Source organism: Microtus pennsylvanicus, chromosome 9 (genome assembly GCF_037038515.1).
Source record: "Microtus pennsylvanicus isolate mMicPen1 chromosome 9, mMicPen1.hap1, whole genome shotgun sequence".
Lineage (NCBI taxonomy): Eukaryota > Metazoa > Chordata > Mammalia > Rodentia > Cricetidae > Microtus > Microtus pennsylvanicus.
Window position 1 is genome coordinate 87,175,090 of NC_134587.1, and position 16,280 is coordinate 87,191,369.

Genomic DNA, 16,280 nt, shown 5'->3' on the forward strand with positions numbered 1-16,280 from the left:
TGTGACTATCATTACTTCAGAATCTTGGCATCCAGATTGGCCTCTTCAAGAGGCAGAAGAGGCAGATGTTCAAGTCCTAAGAATTGGAATACTATCTCAAGTAAAACAAAGCATGAGGTAAGTTGAATGTATAGGACCAGAAGGACAGAAAAAAAGGCTGAGGACACATGTCCATAATATTACAGTGAATTTATGGGGCCATGACCTATTGCAGCAACCTGGAATACCCAGGTTACCATTCCTGCAGTCCCCCAAACTCATGTATCTGGGAAGGATATTATAAAATATTATAAACAAAGGTCAACAGCCATTCAGGGTATACAAGAACACAAAGCAACTAGCAAACTTTCAGAGGAACTAACAGCCTTGCTTTAAAATGATTAACTGAGAAACCCATATGGGTTAAACAATGACCTTTAAGGGAAGACAAACTGAAGGCTTTAGAATAGCTGGTATAGGAGCAATTAAATGCTCACCATATTGAAGAATCAGCACCCCGAATCAGCAGGAAGTAGCCTGGAAAACTATGCCCACATTCCCCCAAAATGGATTATGGATGTTTGCCTTTGCCTTTTTTTAGAATGTTGGTTACAAATTGTTATGGATAATGGTCAGAAAAGCTAAACAAAGGAGATTTGATTCAGAGTTCTTGTTTTAACAAGAAAAAAGGGGTGAGGGAGTGCTGTGGGACAATGGTCTGTACCCTGTCAACTGTATTTTAATAAAACGCTGATTGGCTAGTAGCCAGGCAGGAAGTATAGGCGGGGCAACCAGGCATTAAGTATAGGCGGGGCGAGAACAGGAGAATTCTGGGAAGAGGAAAGATTCAGTCTACAGTCTTCACCTAGATATAGAGGAAGCCAGACACAGAGCAAGCAAGATGTGACTGCCTTGCTGAAAAAGGTATCAAGCCTTGTGGCTAAAACAGATCAGTATTATGGGCTAATATAAGTTATAAGAGTTAATAAGAAGCCTGAGCTAATAGGCTAATCAGTTTATAATTAATGTAGACCTCTGTGTGTTTCTTTGGGACTGAACCACTGCAGAACTGGGTGGGACAGAGAAGTCAGTCAACACCAAACTATGTCATTTGTATCAGCAGAAACCAGGCTCTTTGTCAAAACAAAAATAGTTTTAAGTTACCATTTATATCTACTCACTTATTTCAAGTAAGAAGCTAACTCATTAATCTATACTATAGAATTCGTAAGGGTATAAAGTTATAATTAATGGTTTTGGAGACAAAAATCTCACTGTTTATCTCTGGATGATCTGGAATTCACAGAGATCTATTCACCTGTCTCTGTGTCCTGAGCACTGGGATTAAAGGTGTGCTCTACCATTTTTTTTCCTTGAATAACCAACTTTATAAGTAAAGAACAGTTTTTGAAGAAAAGCCATATTTCATTCCTTTTATATTTCATCATAACTTGCTCATAAGTTTATATTTTGATTGACTTCCACATGAAGCATGTAATATGTATGTATGTACACATGTATGTACGTATGTAGGTAGGTAGGTGGGTAGTGCTGGATAATTAAAATCATGGTCTTGTACATGGTGGGTCCTTAAGAGCTCCATGATTAAGGTATATCCCCCAGGACTCATTTTGCTCTTCCTTTTGAGACTTTCTGTGTAAGTTGCCCAAGCAATTCTCTACAGCCTAGGCAAGAGCAGCTGGGGTTGTTGGCTTGCAGTATCAGCCTGGGCTGAGAGAACTTTCATGAGACCGAAGACAGCAGCTGCCTATCCCCTACTAAAATCTGCTATGTTCACACCCCTCCTAAACACGGGTACGGCTCCCATTTGGCCTAATCTGTCCAGGTAATACACATCTAACACTCTTGCTACACTTTGCTGTTATTAGCAACCACCTCTTCTGTTGTCTCTGAAGCTTTTGGGGGCAAGCCTGTCTACTCTTTGGTGATGGTTCCCTCTTGGTGATGGAAGTAAATGTTAGCAATTTTATGAGGACACCTGTGCTTTGGTGGCCCGGTGAGAATAAACTGGCACCAATCCCAAAATTGTTTTCCTTAATACTTTCATCTTTGCCCAAGGATATTGGCTTCGAGAAGAGCAATTGAGCTCTGGCTTCTGGGGTTTAAGGTTTCACTCGTTCCAAGTAGCTTAACTTTTAGGTATTTTTGCTTTGTTGCTTTTTCTCTTTGTCAATTTTAAGGGGTCAAATTCTTCCCACTAAGACAATGAGTGCCCGATGTGATGTAAATTAGCATATCAATTTGTCCAATTAGTCTTATAGCTAATTTACAAGGTGCATCTTTTCAGGAAGAGGTTTTTATTTTTTTAATTTATAATCAAAACCAAAAATGAAAGAAAACAAAACAAACAAAACCCCTAAGATTGACCAAATGGGCTTGACAGAGCAGCAGTAAGTGTGAGGATGTTTCTGTATACAAAATGAAAAAGGCCAATTGTGTCATAATATTAGAGATGGAAGCCGAGAGCCTGTGGAAGTCTTTTAGACCAGGGCCTTCCCATAACTACAGTCATGAACCCGGGCACCATGAAATGGGTCTCGGTATTTCTCCTCATTTGGGGACACAATTCCTAAGATCCTTAGAGGTTCAGAAGTGACGGTGTCTTCAGATGCTACTGGGTTCATTTCGGTTGAAGCCATAGGACGCTTCTAGGAGGGAGCCAAATCAACCCGGGGTTGAGCAGGTCTTCCTGTCAACCTACAGGGTCGAGCTGACGCCACATGGCAGTGGTTTAGTCAGTTGTGTCTATGTTTTGAGGCCTCCATAAGAGCCCAAAATGAAGGGTTCAGAGAGCTTCTAGACAGCTGGTCACGTAGAGTTCTAAGAAGGGGCTGTCCCCATTCCTTTCCCTTGACCTACAAATCCCTCCACTGTGGTCTCTGTGATGCCCTTTCCAATAGACTGGTAAATGTGTTTTCCCAAGTCCTGCTAGTCAGGCTGGCGAATTAGTCAAAGTAAAGGGGGGGGTAAATTGTGGTAACCCCAATGTGTAGATGATTGGGCAGGACATATAGGCAAACAACCTTGAGTTTGTGTTTGCCATTACAATTGGGGAGGAACAGTCTTGGAGAACGAGCTCTGAGGAGAGCAGATTCTCTCTCCTTGAAGACAGAGTCATAAGTGATTTTGAGTAGGGAACTCTGGGCTTGTGTCATTTGCACAACTGCTTGCTTGATCGCTGTGGGGAGGAATCCTTACATCTTGTTAGTCACTACGCTCTGTGTTGATTGTTCTGCCATGAGAACATCATTAAGACTAACCAGTGATGAAAAGGGTAACTTTTAGGGAATTTATTTCTAGACTTTAAACAGCCTTCCTGTGTATACTGTCTTACAGCAAGATGCCCCAGGCATCTAATACCTAGCATAGGCTGTATTATGGCATAACACTTCCCTATGCTGGACAAAGGCAAACTTCAGGTATTGTGGCTCATGACGCCCCTTTGACTCAAGACACAGTAAACCTAATGCAAGTCTTGCTGGTTTTCTCTGTCTTGTGGTACCTCCATCAGGGTAAAGCGAGGTTTGAAATGGAGTGCTTGTGGCTATTGGTGTGTTTTGAAATCAGATATACCAAAGAGGAAGGGTGCTGATTTGTATGATGGCTTTGTCACTTTTCATAGTCACTGTGCAAGAATGCTTTTTAGCTTCAGACTCACACAGAGAAAAGGCAATAAATATAAAGCAATGTCTAATTTATTCTAATCATTGACCTATGGTAGAGATCTGTCTCGGCACAGAATGGGAGTTCAGAACTGGGAGCCTGTGACAAAAGGCGGAGTAGCAATCTGAACTCGAAAACACATCAGATTTTTTTTTTTTCTGACAGAGAGTAACTTTGAGACTAATGAATACTAGCTCTGTCAGTTAAATTATAGAGTAGGTATTCTCCGTAAATTAAATGAGCTAATGAAATGGATATAGCTAAAGCACATAACGAGACGGAAGCATTCAAAGATATTGTAATAGCAAAGGTGAATTACAGTGGATAGGCGACTTCCAGTTCACCACTTCACTGCATCGGATGTGTACCAGATTAAGCGATGAGGACTGTTTTGCCGAGCCCTGGTAAAGCCTTTGTTGGTGTGGTATCAGCCAAGAATGGATTCTAAAAGCTGTGCGAGCAATCTTTTGCCGAGCAGAAAGTTGCCCGTTCCTTGGCTCTCAGTGAGACAAAGGGAAATGGAGTGGAACGCCGCCATGCAGGACCTCCATAATGTGTTTTTTTTTTTTGACATACAACAAAAAAACAAACCCCAAAGACCTGAACGGCTTCACCCTACAGGACATCCTCCCATTCTCATCTTTTTATTCTGTAGCAAGATCTCTTTCATGTTTGTATTTCTAGGAAAGAAAACTAGGTGTCGAATCAGTGGTTTATTCTTTAATAGTCATATATGAATATGTAACTTACTTAAAAAGTCCTTACTCATTTCACTTAGTTACTTCTGACACCAATCCCTTCTTATGTTAACCTCCCAAACATTTAACACGGTTACAGAACAACTAGGTCACGCTCAGCTCATTGTGTTCACGTAATATCTGCCACTTCATACAGTGGAAAAGATCGAAAACAGAACCCATCACAGATCTCGGGAAACTAAACGTAACAGAAACATGGATAGTCTTGCAAAGGGGGTATAAGTACAATACAGTTCAAGCATCTCTTATCTTTCTAGACCTTTTCATGAACTAAGAGTCTTGTTTCTAAGCACCTGTTAACTCCGATTTGCTTCAGGTTATTTCACGATTTATTTACTTATTTTTATGAAAACCTTAAGATGTGGTTTCCTAACAGGGAAATACAGAGCAGGTCTCCTGATAGACATCAGTGGCGTGGAGCTGGACGAACATGACCGATTTCTTGCATGAGACTGGCAGCTTAGCTCCATGTACTGTTTTTGCCTAAGCTGATCGTTTGAATATCAGGGTGAGCTTTAGGTTTGTAAAAGGCCTTTGTACACCTGTCCTGTTGCTTGTCAAGCCGTGGCACCTCTTTCCTTGTCTGAGTTAAGCCTCTGCTATTTCTGGGAGTGTTTTTCAAATGGCCTTTTTAAATTGTAACCATCGGTGAGTGACGGCCTCTATGGGATAAACTCGTAAATACTTGCACCAAGCCTTCCTCTGAAGCTCTTGGGGCTCTTAGAGAAAAGCCTGGACACAGAACTCTTTTATCCTGAATTCCAGAGAACCCTGGCTCCAGAGGCTCTAAGGGAAGGGCCAGCTGTCGGGCTCTCTTGTGGTCCCTCATTGAGATCATTACCTCTAGGAACCCCTAGAGCCTGAACTTGGGAATGATCACAGGAAATACAAGGTCGTGTGCATGGGTTTGCAAGAAGGACAAGAAGGAAATATGGAGGACACAGAGAGTCAGGGAACAGAGGGCAGTGATGCAGACCCAAAGTTGGTGGGTTCCAAAACAAACCAATTAGAGCTTCACATTGAGAATCAGATGCCCCAAGTCTTCCAACGCACTGTCTTGAAGAATTTCTCAACATGTCCCTTTGTGCCTGAACGAGGCAGTTACTGGCTGCCTTTTCTTTTTGCTAACTGTGAGTTCTTTCATTAACAATCTTCATGTCTTAAAATCCAGTTGTCATGTGGGAAAACACAGAGAGACCATGTACACAAAGCCATTATGCCTTGCCTTGCGGGTTTCCCAGCTTACGCGACAACACCACTACAGTGGCCTTTAAAAGACTTTGATCTCTGAAGACCATTCCATAGGTAATTTGGGACAATTAAGACAAATCAGAGTAATCAAAACCATGCTGGCAATTATGTATGCAGCTGAAAACTACTTTATGATATCCCCAAATCATCCAAAGATGCAAGGTACTAAACGTTACCTCCTACATACCACAAATTTGCCCTCTACTTAGGATATGAGCAAACTAGACTACAGTGATTAAAATGAAAAGATGGAAAAGAAAATCCTGGTGTCAAAATGTAACTGTAAACAACAGGAGGGCAAACAATAATAACCGTTGTAGGTCCCAGAGAGGCACTAATAATTAAAAAGATAAGAGGCAAAGTAAGGCGTCTATATACAATCAATAGCCCACAGTCCAATTTTATCCAAATCATAGATTCATTAATATCCTGACTTTGAATATCTCTGGGAGAATGTATCTGTTTATACAGGACCAAATGCCATGACTGAGAATGAAAATCCAGAGTGTTACACTACAATCCATGAGGAACAAAACATAGCGACTTTGTACTAGCATAATGGACAAAGTCAATAGAGCTTCTAACTAAGGAATATTATATAGCACAATACCACAAAAACTATAAACAACACGGGACAAAGTTCAATGCTCTTTCAGCTCTGTTAGTCTCAACTCCTCAATGTGTAGGCACTCAGTAGCCTGCTGTAAAATTCAGTTCTCTATAGCGGCTTCATCTATGAGGAATCAGTCATGCAATGAGCACTCACATAAATTTCAAGAGCAGCTGTCATTTTATTTAGACAGGAGGATCACATACATGCGTATATGTAGGCACAGGCTTGCAATTCCTACGAAAGGAGAGGCTTGTGCTGGCATGTTTGTTTCTGAAGGAGTTGCTTCCATGGTTACGCTGGGGTTAATCGTTGCCAACCTGCTTGGGTTTAGATCTACCTATGAGAGGGGCTCCTGGCATATCTATGAGGGTCTTTCCAGAGAGGAATAATTTGCGGAAGACTCACCAGTGTGGGTGGCACTATTTAAGTGGGGAGATTGGATGGAATAAAAGGAGCCAAGGGAAGAAGCTAGAAGAACACTGACAATCCCCACAAGCAGGAGTCAAAAGAATCTGTGCACACCAACGGTGTTGACGTCAGATATTCTGATGGAAAGTGACTCATACAATAGCCAGCATTTATGGCTTTTTACTTTAGTCCTAGATTATCTCCGACTTGCTTATGTCAGATTTGCGCATTCACCTCATTGCCTCTTCTTCATACAGCTTTCCGTAAAAAGAGAGGCCCCGCCACATTGTGCCTATTTTTCCCCATTGGGATTTTCTAATCCAGTGTAATTCTTTGCTTGATTTCCTTCTTGCCTAACAATCCAGATGCTTTGGGAACAAATGTCTGTGACCGTCTTGGGTGTCTCCTCTTTCTCTCAAGCTGTTATTTACCTCAGTGCCTTGGACAGTGCATAGCATAGAATACATGTTTGAAAAAAATCTGAAATGAATGAGCACTGTGCATTCAAAGAAAATATAAGAATAAGACTCTTTTCATAAAATCCAATGCTCCAAGTAACCAAAAATATAATTAGAGGATTTCTATTATAGCCTGAGATGATATGATTAATTACGTTTAAAAGAATTTTGCTGTAAATTACAAACACATAATTGGCTTAAAGAGAAAAAAATGCAAGCCAGTAACTAGTGACACATGTCACGGAATAATTTCCTACACCATTATCAGATGTAAAGCAAATTAGTAGTCCATGAAGAAGCAACAAGTCAGACAAGGCAATCTGCTCACAGGTCAACAAGTGATAGAACACTTCTCAATTACTTTACTTCACCAATATCTGCATCACAAATACTTGAGACAAGATACTGTACTGGCCCTTTATATACTTTCTATGTTATTTATTCACTATATGTGTGTGTGTGTGTGTGTGTGTGTGTGTGTGTGTGTGTATTCACTCAACAAATACTACTTGTAGAGTTTTTTGGCCAGACCCTAGTGAAAGAAATAATCTAGGTGAAAAACTATGCTAATAGCTTTGTAGGAGTAGCAGGAAAATAATAATCTTTGCCTTACGTTTCAGCAAAGAAGGCATAGTAACCATAAACATCTTTATATTTTTCCAACCATGTGCTATGTATTACATGACATTCACAGTACTACTCAAAGCTAGCTTATCAGGAAAATTCCTTGAGTCGCTTTCAGCTGAAAGAAAATGTACACATTAAGAAACTAGGGGAACTGTCTCAAGTGATTTAGACATGAATCATCCAGGGTTGGCTAGGAAGCCAGGCGGGTTTGGCTGTAGAGTTAGACTTTATCTTGCTGCTGTATCGCTTCTGTACTAAGGGTATGGTAATCAGACAGAGTGTGGCGGGACTTTTAAGTCATCTAAAGGCATGTGGATAGAACCTAGGTGACTGAAGGGGGTCAGATGAGGTACTGTTATCATATTTGTGTCTGAAGAATTGATGAGCAAGGGCAGAGACCTCATAAACAGGGGGCTGCTGCAGTCCAGTTGAAGGTGATAAATCAATGAGAGAAGTTAGAATTGTTGGCGCTTGTCAATGGGTCCAACAGATATAAGAAAATAATATTAATATATAACTCCCACTACACCCCTGAACCAGGCAACTAAGTGTTATTTCCTGACAGAGAAATCCCTGAACAAGAGGCAAATTTGGAAAGAAAGATGGCGTCATGATGGTGTTTTCCAGAGATGACCACAGTCTCTACTCCACATGCTCTGTACAATGTGTTTCCTCGTGTACACGATCAAGAAGAGGAACTTTCTGTAACATCTCTGTTTGTTACACAGAAGCTCTTTTAATGGGGGATGGTAGCTGCACTGATCCGTGGGTATTAGATTTAGAATGCAGTTAAGGGATTATGTTGATCTAGCGAAGTGGCAGCTATAGGTTCTCTTTTACAGTGTGTGTCCTCACTAGTCCCGGGTAGTTGGCTAGGTTTCTAGTAGCAGTCCAGTTAGGAGAGCTGTTGGTTGCTGCCATGGTACGGGTGCCCACTATTGCACCTTTGGGAGATCTTGCCATGTTGGTCAGAGTTTTGGTTTATAGGCTCCATAAGGGAACGGGACTGCTGCTTCCCTCTGTCGGCAGCTTGCACGGTTCTCTCTGGTACTATGGAGACTAGACCAGCAGAAAGGAGGCTTTTAGGTTATATATGGTTCAAGTAATTGGAGACCTTTGTCCTAAGTGTCCAGTGACTTTAGCAATAGAGACTCACCTTCAGTCTCTTAGGGAAAACAAAGGGCAGCAGCAACAGCCTATATTTTTTTCAGGAATCACTTGGACTACCCTGACCAAAAGCTCAAATGGAAGTTACTCATGCTTGATACTGGGCTTCTGTTAGATAGTCTATGACTATTTGGGGGAGCATTATCAGCCCAAGAGGCATAAGAGCATAACTTTACTTAATGTATTTGTACACACACACACACACACACACACACACACACACACACACACACTGCATTATACAGGAAAAAAGCAATTGTAAACAATGCAGTTGGACCGTGGGGAGACCAGCTTGAATACAATTCCTGTACCCAATGTTCAGGGAACATCTCAGAAGACAGGGTCGAAGTGCCAGGGGACATCTAGGAGACTGTGTCTCCTGGAGATGCTGCATAAACAAGACAGCATCAATGGCAATATAAACATACATACTAACATGGAAGGGGGACCATGTCAAGGGGTTCCACCCTTAGACAAAGAGCTACAGGTAACTAATCATTGCTGAGAGAGAGGAAGAATGAGCCTCTCCCAGGAAGAGACCCCTAACTATTTGTCTTATACAAAGTGACCAGTCCTAAAATCATATGCATATAAAGAACAAAAATAGACTTAGAAAGATATACATACATACACATCAATGTCTATAAATGTATATGCAGGAATAATAATAAAAGAAAAAGAGGCCATCAATTTGAGAGGGAGAAGATGAAAATGAGAAGGACTGGGGGAAGGGGGTTAGAGGGAGAAAAGGGAAGGGAGTAAATGAATTAATAATGTTTTAGTTAAAATATATTTTAAAAAAAACACTGATGTCAGACCATGGTGGCACACATCTTTAATTCCAGCACTCAGGAGGCAGATGCAGGAGGATCTACAATGCCTGGTCTAAAAAGCTAGGACTACACACAGAGAAACCCTGTCTTGAAAAACCAAACAACAACAAAACCAAAACAAACAAACAACAACAAAACACTGTTAAAGAAAAAAAAACAAAATTAAAATCCAAGTTGCCTAACTTAACAACAACAAAAAAGGAATGGAAGTTTAATTCTGGCTTAACTTAAAACAGAATTTTAAGTTTAAAACAAAGTTTTAAGTTTCATTAAAACAAAGGAAGCTTAATCCCCATTATTGTGAAGGTTCGATGACCTCAGGTGAAATACTTTTGTGGAGTTGGGGATTGAACTAGGGTCTCATATATCCTAGGTAAGCACTCTGCCCACTTAGCCAGGTTACGTGGCTTCCCAATGTGCTAGAATGTCCGATGTTAAGTCAGAAGAAGCCTTGAGCTTCTGTGTAGGTCAATGAGAATGAGCGCTCTTGGGATACTCTTCCTTAGAAGCAGCTACTACATTCTGAGAAACCTAAACCACATGGAAGACTGTGTTCAAATGCTCTTTCCCACAGCCACAGCATAGCTGAGCATAAGTAAATATATAACATCAGCCGTGAGCCACTTGAGTGAGCACTCTTGGACTTCCAGCTTAATGGAGCCTTCAGGCAACCTCAGACATCTGGAGGCAATTGCATGAGAAGTCCCGGCCAAAAATATATGAACTGCCCAGACGACCGACAGGACTGCAAGAGATGAAAAACAGTCTCTGTACACCAGTGAACTTGGCGACGGTTTCTTGTGTAGTACTAGAAAACCAAAAGAGTTGATGTACTCGGTTTTTGACACTTGGAATTTGCTAGGCTAAGAAGACATTCCGGTGGAAACGTTCCAAAGAAGCACCGATTAGTTTGATATAGTTGATGTCTGGCGCTGAGGAATGTAACCTAGGATGTACTTACTGACGGAGTCTACGTTACACAGACCATGACTAAAGACAAGCGCAGACATGATCAAGTGTGATTGCGTGACAGACCAGGGTCCCGAGATGGTTAGTGGCCAGCTGAAAGGGAAGGGACTAGATAAACAAACAGATGCTGCCCTAGAGCTGGAATAAAGACCTGGTCAGTATGGTACTGCACTATACATTCTATGAGAATGAGTATTCCAAGGAGGAATAGTAAAAAATAAGAGATCTCAAGTCTGAGAAAAAGAGGCGTATTCAATGGTGCACTCGGCAGCCATGGATGACCGCAAATCCCGAGTTTCGAAGGTGGCGGTGACAGAGGCCAGCCATGGAAAAGGAATACTGCAGAGACAAGACCATCACAGGAGCACATGAAAGACAAGATAGATCCAGACAAGCGACATGTCATGTTTAAGAAGCTGCCTGTGAGGAAGAAGGGAACGGTAGAGCAGAGGTGAAAGCTGATGAAGAAGTCAAGGCATTTTACTGTCCATGAAATATAAGGAACAATGGAATGCTCACATGCTGGCTGGCTGGTATCCGCATACTAGAGAGAGGTTTTTTAAAAAAAACTTATTTTGTTATTATTTTAAATTAATGCCTACATGTGTGAGTCTGTGTGTGGATATGTGCTCACAAGCACAGTTGCCCCCAGAGGCCAGAGGCGCTGGATCGCTGGAGCTAGAGTTACAACCAGTTGTGACTGCCTGACATGGGTGCTAGGGATGGACCGTGGGTTGGCTACAGGAGGGATGCTGGCTGGCTCTTAAGCACCCAGCCACTTCTCCAGCACCCGCACTGGAGAGACTGCATTAAAAAAGACTTATAACATCCAGAGTAGGATCTAGAGGGCCAGTGAATGAAACCCTCGAATGTTGGGCAAATGGTGAAAGGGGAGATACACAAATACGTAGTGTGAAGGTTTATATGATCGATTAGTACACCAGTCGGATCTAGAATTAGCCAGAGGGCAAATCTCTGGTCGTGTCTGCAACTGAGTGTCTAGATTGGGCTATCAAAGTAGGAATGACTACATTAAATATGGGTGACACCGTCCCACAGGCTGAGGTCCAGGACTGAACAAAAAAGGAGAAAGTGAGTTGAGCATCAACATTCCATTCTGTCTGCTTCCTGACTACGGAAGCAAAGCGGCCAACAGCCCCAGGATGCAATGCGGCCAGCCGCCCCAGCCACCTCACTCTACGCCTTCTCGTCATGATGGACTGTACCATCAAACTGTGAGTCAAAACAAACCCTCCCCTCTGTAAGTTGCTTTTGTCTGGTATCTTGTTCCAACATGAGAAGAATAACCTAATATATGTATGAGTGGAGGTTTGCGCAGAGGAAACCCAGAGCATGCCCTCTGGAGGACATGATTTAACAGAACACGAGATGGGGTTTGGGGCAGATTAGGGAGATGGGAAATAACCGTGGGGGAGTGGGGATGATAGAACACCATAGGGAAGTCTAGTGGGGAGCCAGGCTGCTGAGGCTGGTATGCCAAGAGGAAGGTATTATTAGTCCCTCTTCACGTGGGAAGAAATCAAGGCTCAGAAGGTTAAGTAACTGGTTATAAAGTAAGTAAGCAAGGGAGCCAGCATCCGAGTGTGGTTCTGTGTAATTCTTTCCAGTACATTAGGCTAAATGAATCTGTTGGTCCAGGGAGTGATTTCAGCTTCTAGAGGGAAGCTATTTGAGACCCAAACTTTAATCTTACCTATTTATCCGCTCTGTCCATTTCTATTAGTGTTGCGAGAGACCCCACCCACACTTCGGCTCTGCCACCCTACGGTTCACAGCCATGGAAAGCGTTAGGAACGATGAGCAGAGGGCAGCGCTGTAATATGGAGTCTCCTTTGAGGCAGTAACTGCCTCTGAGGCGCTTTGGCGCAGGACCGAAGGCAAGCAGGAAGATTAGGGAGTCATTAATGCAGCCATTGTTTCTTGAGTGATGATTACTAGACACAAATGAAATAGGGCCCCAGGAGTAAGAGGATTGCATGGCAAACCTGGGGAGTAATTCCTCATCATGCCTGGCACAGTTAATTCTCCTTGTGAATTCTGTGGCAGATTCTAAGGCTTTCTCTAAGGCTGGGGCATCAGAATCTTCAAAGCGATCGTGCAACCTGCTTGTCTGGGCAGCTAGCAAATCTAAAGTGGTGGATGATGGCTCACATATATTGTAAATTTCTCATAGAAGTCTTTCTAGAGGAGCCAGATTATAGGTTTCCATTCTTGCAAATAGTCTCCTCCCATCTCTCTGAAGAACTAAATACCAAGAGTTTTCACTTGAAAAACAGAAGGAATTGTTCTTTACAACATGGATGGGACTTTGGACTATTTGACAAATAATAAAGTAGGCAAGTGACTTTTTAGGTCAAGTTTTCAACAAAGTCAGAGCCAAGATGTAGCCTTTTTAAATTTTCTTTTTCCCAAACTGAAATTTCCATCAATACCATGGTTCTGTTGGGCGGCTGATGGGCCAGTTCTCCAGTGTTCACAAATGAATCGGGGAGGGGAGGACTTTACCAATCCACTTTGGGAAAGATTTCTTTATACAACGAGGGAATAACTCCTGTGGATAAACTTATACAATTTCAGTGGCAAATGTTAGCTATGTGTCTGGTAAGAGAAGTAGTTTTTGAAACTTCAGCTCTCCATAAACTATGGAATTACTTAATAATCAGCTTTGAATGAGGAAGATGAAATAAATAAAAAGTGCTGGAGCACACTTATCCAAGTAAAGACAAATATTAATTTAGCCATTTCATTCATACATATACACATATACATATATATGTACATATGCCTGGTTGTGCAGGTTTGATGGACATGTATTTCTCATTGCTATTAGAGTCAACAGGTGAGCAGCTGTTTTCAGACATCGCTTAGAGACTATATTATGCAGAAACTGTAGTCCTTTCTGTGCTTCTAGTGCTACGGATTTGATATGATATAAATAGAATACCCTATTCTAGAGTTATTCTAAATGCCCTTGCAAACCTGAACGACTACTCACTTTGCTCAAGCAACCAGTTGGTGAAGGACTCAGAACTGAACGTGCGCTTATGTGCGCTGAGGGATGCTGATGTGGTCTAACATTCCCTGGAAGATGAGCGTCAGAAGCCACGGCCGAGCCTGAAGTGAGCATCAACCTGTAGCTCTCTCCGCATCCCACATTTTGAGTTCAGCGACACCAGTTGTATTTTTATCTTAATAACGAGTTTGGACGCTCATGATAAACAAAATTTCCACAACAAACATGGAACGCTTAAGAATTATGATTGGTTATTTGTAAAAATAATCTCTTCTGTAATTAATAAGTACGATTTCACTGGCTTTGTGGTGATCATTCGCTTTAAGAGATAGTATCAGTTTCAATGAACACAAAGAAGTAGATCTTAATTCCTGTGTTGTTTCTTGATCTACTCACACATGGTACCAATGTATAAAAAATGCATGGCAGTTACGCTAATTAAAGTTTACTGTATGAAACTTGGCATTGGCCGTTTCAATTAGGAAAATTTTCTTCTCTGCCATTAATCCACCCTACGGTGATGCCCTGTGGTGACATGGCAAATACCGGATTATAGCTCTTTGTATAAAAGGTTCCATATGGAGGGGGTATTTATTAGCATTGTGAAAAGTGTAAGGTATAAAACCCTTTTAGTCCCCTTAAGACGGGAGAGAAGTGCCACAGAGCAGCGGCTCTCAGCCTTCCTAATGCTGCGTCCCTTTAATACAGCTCCGCATGTTGCGGTGACGCCCTAGTCAGGAAAGTATTTCCATTTCCACTTCCTAACTGAAATTCTGCTACTGATATGAATCACAATGTAAATATCTGATATGCAGACAGTCTTTGGTGACCCCGGTGAAAGGGTTGTCGAATCCTCTCCCAAGGGGTCAAGACCCACAGGTTGAGAACCACTGTCGTAGAGAATTATTGCTAAGATAAAAGACGAGAGGTTAGCGGGTGAGAACGTGTTCAAATCCCTAGCCTGGCAGTAAAGGAAAGCATGGAAAAGAGATGCTTTTTAAAGAGTTCCTGCCTTGGTTCTAGTCTCGCAAGGAAACGAGGCAGGTGAGAAGGACATTCCTGGTGGGAAAGTGAGGTGCGAGTATCCCAGGGAGAAAACGGAGGAAGAAGAGCCAAGGAAAATGCCTTAAAGCAGACAATTCATCACGTGACAGAAGAGAATGGCATATGGCAGGTTATTTTGAGATATAACCTATCATGACGTTCTTCAAGTGTCAGAGGGGACCAGGGCCCGAGGTGTGTACCTGCACACACATAAACAACATGGAACTATGCGCAACACAGGTACACATATGCACGTGCCCGTTTTTGAGGTGTTTTATATTGGGAAAATGAAATCCAGCATTGTCTAGCTGCTTCGGTTCCATTATTCAGAGACAAATGATTGAAAAGTCTCTATTACCTCAAAGTGCCAAGTCTGAAAGGTCTGGAGAAAGGGCAACTGTGGAAAAGGTCACTGAGTTATAATCCTTTAATGTAGTTTATATTTAAAAGCTTTTATAGAAAGATTAATAAGGTATCCCAACTCCAGGTACCAGTCCAATTAAGAAAACTTAATATACCCAAGGTGCCACGAGAGTTGACGTTCTGAACTGTGCTCCAGCTGCCTGCCCAAAACAAAACTCATGCTTGTAACAATAAAAGGCAGAAGAGCTAAATCACCAGTCCCCCGCCCCCCACAGACAGACAAGTACTGTATTCCTGTAATAAAAGCGTGAATGCCCAACTTTTCAAGAAAATTAACAAAAAAATGCTCATGAGGAGATGATGCATAGCAGCGCCAAGCCGTTCTCCTTTCCCACAGAAGCAGAAAGCAAGCATGGTCACAACCACGTTTATGGAGAATGACGTTCAAACAAAGCGCAGGCTCCGCGATTCTTTCTCTTACCGTTGTCGCCAGAAGGTAACGATACGGTGTTGGTTGGCATGAGGTCAGCGTTCACTTTCCCATTCTCAAATGTGTCATTTTCAGTCTGCTGTAAGTGCCAGTTGAGGCCAAAGAGATGCATTGCTGAGGGGAAAGCACACAAGTCGTTTAAAGGTCTGTTGCTCCGAGCTCCAAAGGCAAGCGCTTAGCATGCTTATAACAAGACTCCATCTTATGACATAACAGGGGTAACTGTGCGACACAAATTATAAACCAGAATTCCTCAAACGCACGCCATCTATGTCGCAGTGCCGTGGACGATGACAGCACTCCCATAATGATCGCGCACTACTCCGTTAATTGGTACCAGGATGGTCTTAAGAAGGAAACAGTATTAATCTGTGTTGCACATCGTAGGAAAGCTGGAGAATTCTCTGAAGCGGCATTTGCCAAATCTTCTTGACCCGAGGTCATATGAAGATTTATCATACTGTTACTAATACTCCATGTTCTCGAAAAACCGTGATGTTTTCCATTGGATTGTGAGCAAAGCAAAACCATGTTTCACAGAGGAACTTGATGACATATGAGAGGACCACAGAGGATTTAGATGTGTAAAACAAAAGGAAAGT

The 16,280-nt window shown here is 42.0% G+C and overlaps 1 protein-coding gene across 10 annotated transcripts in view; it reads right to left on the bottom strand.

Moving 5' to 3' along the window:
- Positions 1 to 16,280, bottom strand: part of Tenm3 (teneurin transmembrane protein 3) — a 458,688-nt gene that overhangs the window by 126,823 nt on the left and 315,585 nt on the right. For all 10 annotated transcript variants that reach the window (XM_075986763.1, XM_075986764.1, XM_075986762.1 and 7 more), the window contains one exon: positions 15,670 to 15,792. In XM_075986763.1, coding sequence (XP_075842878.1) covers positions 15,670 to 15,792 — 123 coding nt within the window. The remainder of the gene's footprint in view (positions 1 to 15,669; positions 15,793 to 16,280) is intronic.